At 30.5% G+C, this 12,180-nt stretch overlaps 1 protein-coding gene across 1 annotated transcript; it reads left to right on the forward strand.

Moving 5' to 3' along the window:
• The first annotated feature begins 9,622 nt into the window (after positions 1-9,622).
• Positions 9,623-11,867, forward strand: LOC114406093 (probable L-type lectin-domain containing receptor kinase VI.1). Its single transcript, XM_028368667.1, has one exon. The coding sequence runs from the start codon at positions 9,657-9,659 to the stop codon at positions 11,688-11,690; it is 2,034 nt and encodes a 677-aa protein (XP_028224468.1). The 5' UTR covers positions 9,623-9,656; the 3' UTR covers positions 11,691-11,867.
• The last annotated feature ends 313 nt before the right edge of the window (positions 11,868-12,180 follow it).

Below are 12,180 nucleotides of genomic sequence, written 5' to 3' on the forward strand. Positions count from 1 at the left end.
TCATATTAATGTTTAGAAACTGAATTGGCGACCGAAATCAAATATGTACACAAATGAAAATTAGAGACTACTTTAGAGACCGATTATGATAGTCGCAGAAGAACCAATTACTAAATCTAAGTGATTTTATTTTTATTCATGGCCAGCAACCAATTTTGCGACCGAATATTTTTCTGTCACTAAGACTTTATTAAAAGTGCTGTGACTGAATAATTTTATTTAAGGATATCTTTGGAAAAAAATTATTATAATTTATCTTATAAGATGTGAAATATGCTTTAATTGTATAGCTAAAATTAGGAATTTTCTTATTTACTCTTCATTAGGTTTCTTTTATTATGTATCAATTCTTATTATAGATAAAGGTATTGTATATGATAATATCACACACCACAGTAAATACTTTTCTTACATAGTATTAAGTTTTCCTAAGTATGTATTTTTTAAAATAAATATCTTTTGAAAAAGAGTTATCTAATAAGTATATAGGATTTACTTATCAAAATAAGTAGGAAATCATTTTTTAAAGTAGAAACAGTTTAGGTAAATGCACAATAAAAATCAATAAGCTGTATATTTTTTTAAAAACTACTTTGTCTAACAAATAAGTTTATACGAACTAGTCCTATTAGTATTGACATTAAAATTTAAGATCACAAAGCAAATTACTCAAATAGGGCAACCTCGCCTCTAAGTATTTGTGTAATATCTTTCTATATTCTTCTTTCCTTTATTACATTATGTCATTCATTATTATTTTTCATTTCTCTTTTGAAAATCATGTAAATTAAAAAATATAAAGAATTTAATGATGAGAAAAAAAACTATGTACTAACAATCTAAAAGTCATATCAACCATAATTTATAATTGCATGATGTTATAAAATTATTTTATATTATCGGTGTATCATCATTACACTCTTTAATGATTTTTTGTTTTTATAATGATTATGTTAAAAATCATATTAATTATAAAAATAATTTTTAAATGATTCATAATATATACATGGAAATTAACTCACAAATATCACTCTTAGAAATTTGTCAAGATTAAGGCCAATTATGTTTATTTCCATATATATATCATCTTCAATCATCATTATTAGAAATTAAATTTTTTACATCGGTTATTAAGGACTTTTAACATCGGTTATTAACCGATATTGAAACTACTGATATTATAGTTTCAATGTTAACATCTATTGTTTAAAAATCAATATTGTTTTACACAAAAACAACATCGATAATATCGATTTTCAAAAAAATTGATGTTGTCATTAAATGACAATATCGGATTTTAATGACAACATCAGTTTATACAAAACCAATGTTGTCCTTCAATGACAACATCATTTTTTATAATAAAGAATCATTATTTTTTTTTTAATATCATATTTTTTTAATTACCAACCTATAATTATTCATATGACAACTTGTATAAAACTCATAAAATAAGTTAAATTTATAAACAAAATATATCACCAAGACTTATAAACAAAAATTTACACAAATTAATATATCACTAAGAGTTCTAAACAAAATATACCATGTATCAAGAGTACTTAAAAACAAAAATCTCACAAATGTGTTCAAGATGTTCCAATTCCCACTAAATATATACCACTAACACCTATAAACAAAAATTTATAGATCAATAATACTATAGTATAATGTACTTTAATTACAAATAAATCTAAAATAAAACAAATTTAGAAGTTGCATCTAGAAACTCAAATATAATTTAAGTTCCAGCTTGCAAATTTTGTGATTATGCAAAATTTCTCTATCCATTTCCAATTTTTGTAGTTTTCATAAATGAGTACATGGTACTCAGCATATCCTAAAATTAACATTAAATTCATATTAGATATGTATATGATTTTAAAATTGGACATGTAAAAAAGTGCTTAATTTCTCACCAAACGGTTGCAAGTCACTTTGTACTCATCGGGACTTTAGAAGTGACTGAGTTAGAAACTTGGTGGTACAAAGAGTGTCATTTAGGTAAGCTTTGGTTCAAACTTGCTTTTGAAGATGGTGAGGAGGAAAAGACTCTTTTCAAAGTGGATTAAGGTCACTTGACGATTTCCAGTGAGTCTATAGAAATTTTTGAGTTACGTCCATCCAGCTATCTAGTAGAGTTGGGTTCACCAGATCTTGGTTGTATGTAACAGAGTGTATGTTGCCATTAGAGTCTAGCAGATGCCAAGTATGCTCTTGTTCATCCTTCCATCTTTCAACAAATGACCTACTGACTTCACCATAAGGCTACATTTAACAAATAAAGTAATATAAGCAAATGTGTTATATCATGTCATGTTTATTTGAAAATAGTCTTTAAATTTATAACCTAATCCATAATATGAATGATGTTAAATATTTCCTCTATTTTTTTTGTTAATCTTCATCATTATGTTAGTCATTTCCTTCAAGTTTTGTTGATCTTCATTCATCGTTTCTAAACTACATTTACAATATAAACATGACATTAAGTAGATTTTGTCAAACCAACTAAATCCATTAACTGATCCATGCACAAATTGACTATGCACCATGCTTATCTAGGAGCTTACTCCATGCAACTAATCTAATATGATAGATTTGACATAACAATATGATACCAATAAATCTGCAAAACAACAATATGAATGTAATACATGATAGATTTGACATAACAATATGAGTTTGTTAGCATAGACACAGGAATAAAAAGAATTCTCTCAAAGAAAAAGTAATTGATACAAAAATTCTTATACATGTAACTTCCAAACTAATAAAGGCTTCTCTAATGCAAATTTTCAATAGCTTTCTTAACTAACTACTATTGCAAAAGCTAAAAATAAACAATACTTTCCCATCAATTCTTTCTAATCCTTAATATCCCACAAAACCCATCAATCTAATTGAACATTTAGAAGTAAAAAGCTTCAAAGCCCAATGATACAGGTACCAAAAAATTGTCAAATAGTAGAAAATAATTGTCTTACATAAGAAACATGTTGAGGAAGGACAAAAAGAGGCCAAATATCAAAGAAAAATATCAAAGGAAGTACATCAATATATCTATACAAACAATCATTAATCAATCTCTTTAACTCCCAAATCTTCATCATTTACCAAACAAAACAAGTTGTCACGATAGCTAGCGGAAAAAATCAAAGACAGATATTACTACTACTAATCACCATTGGTAGTGGTAGTGGTAGTGACAATGCTGGGGTGGTTACAACATTGTTCAACCATGACCACCTACTACTAATTAGGTTCAACAATCAGCACAACCATAATCACAAACTAAAGAAAGTTGAAAAGTTTCTCCTACAGTGCAAAAGGAGGAAGATACTCACAATCCACAAAGCTTTGAGAAAAAACATACCATGAGAGCGAGAGTGAGGGTGACACTTAGACCATGAGCGAGAGTGATAGTGCCGACACTAGTTTCAACATTGTGAGAGTGAGACCAAGAGCGAAAGTGACACTGAAATCTAGATGACCGAGAGCGAGAGTGAGACCGTGAGCGACACTGAGGACAGTGGTTTCAACGCCACAAAAGTGAGAGTGACAACGGGTTTAAGGGAGACGATTCATGAAGGAGACGAAGAGTCTTGAGGGAGACGAGTGAGATGCCAAAAGCACAAAAAATATTATAAAGAGGATAATACAACGTCGGTTTTTTTTCCAAAAAACAATGTTAATGTGAGTTGGTTAACATCAGTTTTTATAAAAACCGATGTTAAAGAAGCCACGTTGACATTGGTTTCTGAAAAATCGATGTTAACGAAGTCACATTATTTACAATTATGCCACGACATTTTCATTTACATCGGTTTTAAATTAGAAATTTAAACTATTTTTTTCAATTGGATCCTTATCTTTTATTTATATTTATTATAAATCTAAAATATAACCTATATGTTCAAAAAATTGTTTATTACAAATTTTAATAATAATATAATTTATAAATTAAAAAATCTATTTATTATAAAGTTTAGTCATATAAAATAAACATATAATTTATGTCATATGCACATGATAAAATACCTGTCATATATCCTAAAACTAAAGACATGGATAACAAAAATTAATTTATGTAATCTCACAATTTTGATGATGACAAACATTAAAAATTTGATGGACTAAATAGGTTTGTTGAAAATCTTACATCAACTAGTGAGTAGGCCAAAATAGTGTATATAAGTAGGAGACAATTCCCACTTTACAAGCTAGTTTTATAGGATTAAGTGAGGTTCATAACACATGTCACTTTCTAAGATGGTATAAGAGTCTATCTTAGTGAGATTTGTTGGGTCTATTGGGCCATTATTGGACCACCCACATATGCTCAGTCTTGTAAATTTCACACTTGAGAAGTCCAGTCCTCAACATGAGTGAGGCTTTTGAGAAGCTCACATTGACTAGTGATGAGACCAAAATAATGGATATAAGTGGGGGATAACCCTCACCTTAGAAGTTATTTTTGTAGGATTGAGTTAGACCTATAACTCAGTTTCTAAGGTTTATGAAGCATTACAAGGCATATTGTATCTGTGACACCCTCTACTCCGATATACATACTTATATAATAAAATATATGGAAATACGGAATTACATAAAATGATTTTATTCAATAAACATAAAGGAGTTCACATGGGTAAAAAGTTCACATTCGTGTTAATCACACAGGGAATGAGTTATCACATTCCTAAATAGGTAGAGACATATGACATCACATATATATAACATAAGTATAACAAACTAAACTTAGCACAATTTACATCATTTTATCACTCATTGCGTAACATCACTTGTCCTAAGGATTTAATCACATTTCACACATTCACATTAATCACGTGTTTAGAAAAACACATATCAAGTATAACACAACATCTCACGCTCACACAATTCACTACCCACCATCACGTAACAAGTCATAATGATCATTACATAAGCATTATGCAACAGATACATTAAGACTCAATCATTATGCAATGTGGTATCATGTCAATGAAAAATTTCTTCGGACGTCTAGGAGTACATGACAAGACAGACTAGAAACTAGTAAGTTAGGTCACTCTCACTACGTAAAATCATAAGGAGACCTGTCAAGGTCACACTGTTTTGCGAGAACTCTAACCATGTGGGATCGGTACAAGCTTAAAGGAGCACTCAAACCGAATATATTTACCTTTAAGGCCTAGACTCTGAAGAATATGTCATAGCCTCTCCCTCCTGATTTAGGTCCAACCCAAAAAACATTTTAATACATAGATTCTATCTATGAACTATAAAAAACACACGACTCCAATTGTTCTCAAAATATTTTTAGCTCATCGCTCCTCAAATTGATTCAACTCGTCAAGTTTTCACAGTGGATCTCATCATAATACTCGTCGTGTATTAACTCATCATCCTTAAAGGGTCTTCCAATCGTGTGATTGTACGATTCATAACTCACAACTCAATGCATATAAAATCTCAATACACATATATCTTACAATTCAAAACATACTCAATTTATCACATACACTCAATCTCAATCACAATGTTATAATCTTAACGCAACATGTTATCACACCTCATGAATCATATACACATCACACAATATTAATATTTACATGACACAAAATGTGTATATATTAAATTAAACTATATTATTTTCAATTTAAAAGAGTTAATAAATAATTAAACTAAAAATGCATTAAAAGTATTTATTGTTGAATCTTAATATATTAATTTCCTTCAATTTAATTTATTATTTGAACTATTAATTCCTAATTTATTTTAACATTCTATACATGTATATGTGTTATAATATCAACACGTAATAAGCTTATAAGACCAAAACATAAACAAAGAATGTTTCCAACAATCTAATTCTCACGCTAATCTAGTTGTCCAAAACACAAATGAATTATACAAAAATACTTCTCACAACATGGGAAGTAAAACCCCTCAAACAATTTCACATAATCATATCACAATCATAGGTTCAAAAACACCAAGAGCATTAAATTTTATCAACCAATTCGCATTAGGGCATCAATTGCCCCATCAAACATAATAATCTCATGATTATAATAATAAAGGCATAATTACAATACAATAAACATCCCAAAATAAATCTCAATTTGATCCTCTAAGGATCCCTACACATGTTCATTATAACCTCAATTGCGATAAACTCATCTCTTACCTCTAAGCGGGTTTACGTGTGTAGTCCGACAGAGATAGTGGCATCTCTAGCGGTTTCCTTATATTCCTCATGTTTTTTCTCTTGTTGTTCTGCTAGAGTTTTCAAGCGTTATAGAAAAGAAAGAGATTATAGCTTTAATTTCACTGTCTTTGTGCATTGGGAATTTCTCTCTCTGTTGACATTGTTTTGCAAATCCCAATGATACAAATGTGCGAAAATGAGTCCTAATGGTAGTGTCCAAATTTTAAGAAGATCCAACAATTCAAGAGTTCAGGATAGTAGTTTTACTGGGATAGGTTGGGGTGTATGCGAGGAAAAGAGAGGGTTTTAGGAGACAAATAATGAAGAACGAATTTGGGAGGAAGAGAAAACGTAGAAATATACCGTAAATGTATAAATTGACTTAATATACCTCTATTTATAGTTATGGTCCTGTGAGTTTATTATTTACTCTATTTTTCTTTATTTTATTATTTTATAAAAAATGAACTTTATTTTACGCTTTTATTAAATAAATAACCAATTAAAACATCTATTTATTTTTTAAAACAACATTTTACTCTATTTATTTTCTAATACTATAATACCCTTATTTTAATTATCAAAAATTATTTTCTCTCATTTATTTAATTTCTAAAAATTCTATTAACTTTTAAATAATTTTTTTATTTATTTTACGAAAAACGAGATGTTATAGTATCTTTTAACCTAGACACAAATTTTTGCTCTTATCCTTTATTTGTCCAAAGTGTAACACTATACTTAACTACATGTTTTCTAAAGGTAAGTCTAGTGATCAACGTGATATTAAGAAACATGCATCCAAAGTCTTTGTGAAAACTAGCATCCGTAGTGATAGACCTTTTTATCGTTCAAATGAATATAAGAAACCTACACTCTAATTTATACTTATAGTAGAGTTTATTTCGTCCAACAAAATTGGATATGTGTTATGCTATGACCCAGGATGATTTTGCTTGAAAAGTATATGTCCTTTGTGTTCTCTTACCTTTTTTTAAAAATATATCTCCTCATTTGAATTTCTATTGTGTTTTTAAGGAAAGACAAAAGCACAGTCAAGCATATTTTCTACAAAATCCTTTTCGTAAAGTAATGGAGACAAGTTAAACAATGCTCAGAAAAAGGACTTTACTTTTGTTTGTTTCTCTCACCACCATGAATTGGCATGTAGTACAAGAAAACAAGCTCTCAGTAATTAAACTGAAAAATTGGAAGACATTATAAATTCCACAACGGTCATATCCATTGAAGTCTATATATTCAAGTAGAAGCTTTGAATGAGAAGTAGTTTTGAATCTTAATTAGAGATCACAAAGTGCTGAAAAGCTTTTTACTCAAACATTTAAATATTCTTTGGATGATCAATTGCTCTGATAGCTTTATTCTTTGTTTAACAAAGTTTCTATTGTATTTGCTCTAATTTTTTTATCTCTTTGTGAGAGTTGGTTTACTCGTAAATCCTCCAAACTTTTAGTTTGAGAGAGCCAAAAATGATTTAGTAGTGATCAAAGAATATTTTGTTTTTTAGTCTCAAGGTGAGATTGAGAGTATTTCATATATGACCCATAAAATGCTGTTGTAAGCAAGGAATGACTAGGAAAAATACTTATTGATGAAATCATTCTTCATTAGTGAAACCCTCATTCTTCATTAGTGGAACCTTTCTAACATTGAAGGGGATATGAATGTGGCTCAAAGATATTTGAGTATTTTTTTTTTTTCTATTCTTGGATCTTTAACTTGATTTCTTTCGAACACACCTTTAGACACAAAATCTTTGAAAACTGATTTTGTGAAAAACAATTTTTTTGTCTGTAGATGATCTTTAATTACTTGAACTTGTTCTGTAAATTCATTTAATTAATAAAAAATATTTTAATTTTAAATTTTAAATTATAAGAAAATATTTTTCAACATGAGATTCTAAGTTCAAACCTCAGTAAAATCATATATTATAAAAAAATATATTGAAAACTTAGTTTTTTTTCATAATTGATAAAAAAAATATTTTAATTTTAAAATTTTGAATTATAAGAAAATATTTTTCAACATGAGATTCTAAGTTGAAACTCAGTAAAATCATATATTGTAATATATATATATATATTAAAAACTTAATTTTTTTTATCTTTCCATCTATGAGTATCATTTCCATAGTATTTATTTTGCAGAAGATTTTTGTAACCAGAAACTTGATAAAGTCTAATAATAATAATGCCAACTTTGAATTTCCAATCAACTCTGCCTATAGAACGTCGTTGTCTTCGATAAAATTAAACTTTCTCACCATATTTAGCAATTCAACAATTTTTAAAAAAAAGAAGAATGATATGTGACAATTAGCTGCAAACTTATTTTTTAATTATGTTTATTTGAATTCGTCAATATTATCGTTATTTTGGGAGGGAAATTTTGACTAACAAATTTATGGAAACTGACAGTTACTAATACTAAGATTTTGTATTTTTAGTTTTAGTGTCTATCATTCTTTTCTTTAGTTCTTCATTTAATTTTTTGTCATCAATATTACTTCTTGCCTTTTTTTAATGTTCAATGATCACACTGAAATTTGAACTTTGGACTTATATATATATTACTATAAACTTCTTATCACTAGGTCTACCTGGTGATTATTAGTTCTTGCCTTCTTGGGATTGTTGATTAATAATTGAAGAAGAAAGAAGTATACAATTTTAAAATTCAGATACTGATATTGGTAATGAAAAATATATACCTAATTGACTAAAAATTACTCATCGAAATAAATACATATTTAAAGAAATAAAAACATATTTAATAAAATAAATAATTATAAATTGACAATTAAAGAAATTTTCTTTATATTTTTCTATTTCTTTTGTACTCTAATAATAATATGTATTTTTCATAAAGACAATTCTGTTAAGACATGGGCTACAAAACTCTTGACATATATAGAATTTGAGTTGAGTTAAAATAATCTCATATGCATTGATCTATGCCCTGAGTCATATATTTTTCTGATTCTTTATACTCGGGTACTTATCAAACATCAATGCATTATTGCACAAACAACCAAAAAGAAACAGAAAATTCCGATTTCATTTGCGGTCTCATCTGCCTCACATATATGTGCCCAAACAAAGACTTCTCTGAGAGAGAGTTTCAACAATTTCTCATGGAAATTTATGGCATAGAAAATTCAATACATACAATATCTCCATCTCACGGTCACTAAACTCTCCCATTTTGCACTCAACAACTTTGATCCCACACCACAAAAGATACTAATAATGTCTTTACTTGTTCAATGATACACCGACTAACACGTTATTTGGTCCTTATACATACTTTTCATTACGTCTTTTTTACTTTGACCCTTTCAGGTCTTCGCACAATTGTCCACTTCCTTTGAACCTATAAGTATATGTTTTAGCATATCATAATTCTTCCTAGTGTGCCAATGGCTCCAAAAAATCTCTTTGGTCTCCTCATCTTTCTCATTCTCCTTGTTACTTGCACTGCTTTTTCCTTCCAATTCCATGGCTTCCATAATAGTGAAAGAAATCTCACCCGTGAAGGGGATTCAAATGTCACACCCCAAGGTATACTTCAGCTCACCAAAAGAGAAAACAACATTGTTGGCCATGCATTTTATAACAAACCCATCAAAATATTAGAGAAAACAAATTCTTCAGTGCCCCAAACAAAATTTTCCTCCTTTAGTACATGCTTTGTTTTCTCAATTGTGTCACCAAACTCTGGCCTTGGTGGCTTTGGTCTTGCCTTCACCATAGCTCCCACAACACAATTCCCAGAGGCTGAAGGTGGCCATTTTCTTGGTCTTTTCAACAATTCCAATGATATGAACACCTCAAATCATATCTTGGTGGTTGAATTTGACACAGTGAATGGCTACAAAGATAACACTGACACTGTAGGAAACCATGTTGGGGTAAACATAAATGGCATGCAATCAAAGATAGCTGAGCCTGCAGCATACTTTGAAGAAGGCATGGATGCAAAAAAGGAAGAGTTCAGCATGGAGAAGGAAGATGCTGTTTGTGCTTGGATTGAATATGATGGTGAAACAGAAATCTTGAATGTCACAATAGCCCCTTTAAAGGTATCAAAACCAAGCAAGCCACTTATATCCCAGGCCATTCATGACATCAAGTTTGTTATGAAGGAAACCATGTTTTTTGGTTTCTCTGCATCAACAGGTAAGAGGAAAGCAAGCTCTCATTATATTCTTGGGTGGAGTGTTTCAGTGAATGGGGGAATTGCCCCTCCACTAAATTTTTCACTCCTTCCAAAGCCACCACCAAAGGAGAAAGATGCATCATCTTTTCCTTGGGTCAAGGTTGCAGTTGCCATGTTGTCTGCTTTGACATTTACCTTGTTGTGCCTGTTGTTTATTGTGACACGCTACAAGAGATACATGATATTTGAAACCCTTGAGGACTGGGAGCTTGATTGTCCTCATAGGTTCAGATATAGAGATCTTCACATAGCAACAAAGGGTTTCATAGAGAGCCAGCTAATTGGAGTTGGAGGCTTTGGTGCTGTGTACAAAGGTGTTTTACCTAGCACAGGAACTGAAGTTGCTGTCAAAAGAATCATGAGAAGTCCAATGCAAGGGATGAGGGAATTTGCAGCTGAGATTGAAAGCTTAGGAAGATTGAGGCACAAGAATTTGGTCAACCTTCAAGGGTGGTGCAAGCACAAGAATGATCTAATCCTAATTTATGACTACATTCCAAATGGTAGTCTTGACTCTCTCCTATTCAACGATAACATTGCTTTGGATTGGGATCAGAGATTCAATATCATCAAAGGTGTAGCTGCAGGGTTGTTGTATCTTCATGAAGAGTGGGAGCAAGTTGTGATCCATAGAGATGTGAAATCAAGCAATATTCTAATAGATGGCGAGTTCAATGCTCGTTTGGGTGATTTTGGACTAGCTAGGCTTTATAGCCATGATCAAGTGTCACACACAACAAGTGTTGTTGGCACCATTGGGTATATTGCACCAGAGTTAACTAGAACAGGAAAAGCCTCTGCAAGCTCTGATGTGTATGCATTTGGGGTCCTACTTCTTGAAGTGGTTGCTGGCACAAGACCTGTTGGCTCTTCAGGCCAGTTTTTGTTGGTGGATTGGGTTCTTGAGAATTGCCAACTGGGTCAGATTCTTGAAGTGGTTGATCCTAAGCTAGGTTCTGCTTATGATGAGGAGGAAATGGAGTTGGTGCTGAAATTGGGTCTCTTGTGTTCACAATACAAAGCTGAGTATAGACCTTCTATGAAACAAGTGGCTAGGTACCTAAACTTTGATGACTCTCTTCCTGATATCTCTGATTGGAGATACTATGATTCTCAAAGCAGCACAAATAGCTTAAGTTTCTTAGAAGCCATGTCTACGGGAAAGATTGCATCTTCATACAGTTTATCTTCCATTGGCAGCAGAAGTACACTGCCAATAAAAACCGGTAGATAGCAGAAGAATGTTCTTCTAATTTGTTCTTTCTTTAGACTATATTCCCTTACTTGTTTGTACCTGCTAGAGTAGTAGAGTTTTACTTCATAACTATGTGGGACTTGGTACCTCTATTTTGTAAGAATTAATGATTTTTTTAAGAGTTTAATAATTATGCATCATGGTAAAATAATTTTATATTATTGTTTAATTATAAATTATTTGTATAATTTTTACAATAATTATTAAAAAGTTAACAAATTTATCATATATAATAATTTATGATTGAATAATTGTGTAAAATTATTTTACGTAAGAAAGTTTCCTTAAGAATAAGGAGTAAATGTAAACCCTTTGCATGAGTTATATTTTGCTCAAATTCTTATATGGCTGTACGTGGACAAAAAGAGCATCCATATTGGGTCTTGGAAATTTTGCGTGGCTAGGCTTGTGACAAGCACAGGCAAAATAATTAAAGAAAATTGTATTTTTGATTTCTTATTTTATCTTC

Source organism: Glycine soja, chromosome 3 (assembly GCF_004193775.1).
Source record: "Glycine soja cultivar W05 chromosome 3, ASM419377v2, whole genome shotgun sequence".
NCBI classification, from domain to species: domain Eukaryota; kingdom Viridiplantae; phylum Streptophyta; class Magnoliopsida; order Fabales; family Fabaceae; genus Glycine; species Glycine soja.

Bases quoted from the DNA above. Each gene is read 5' to 3' on its own strand.
- LOC114406093 (XM_028368667.1), top strand. From the start codon at position 9,657: ATGGCTCCAAAAAATCTCTTTGGTCTCCTCATCTTTCTCATTCTCCTT.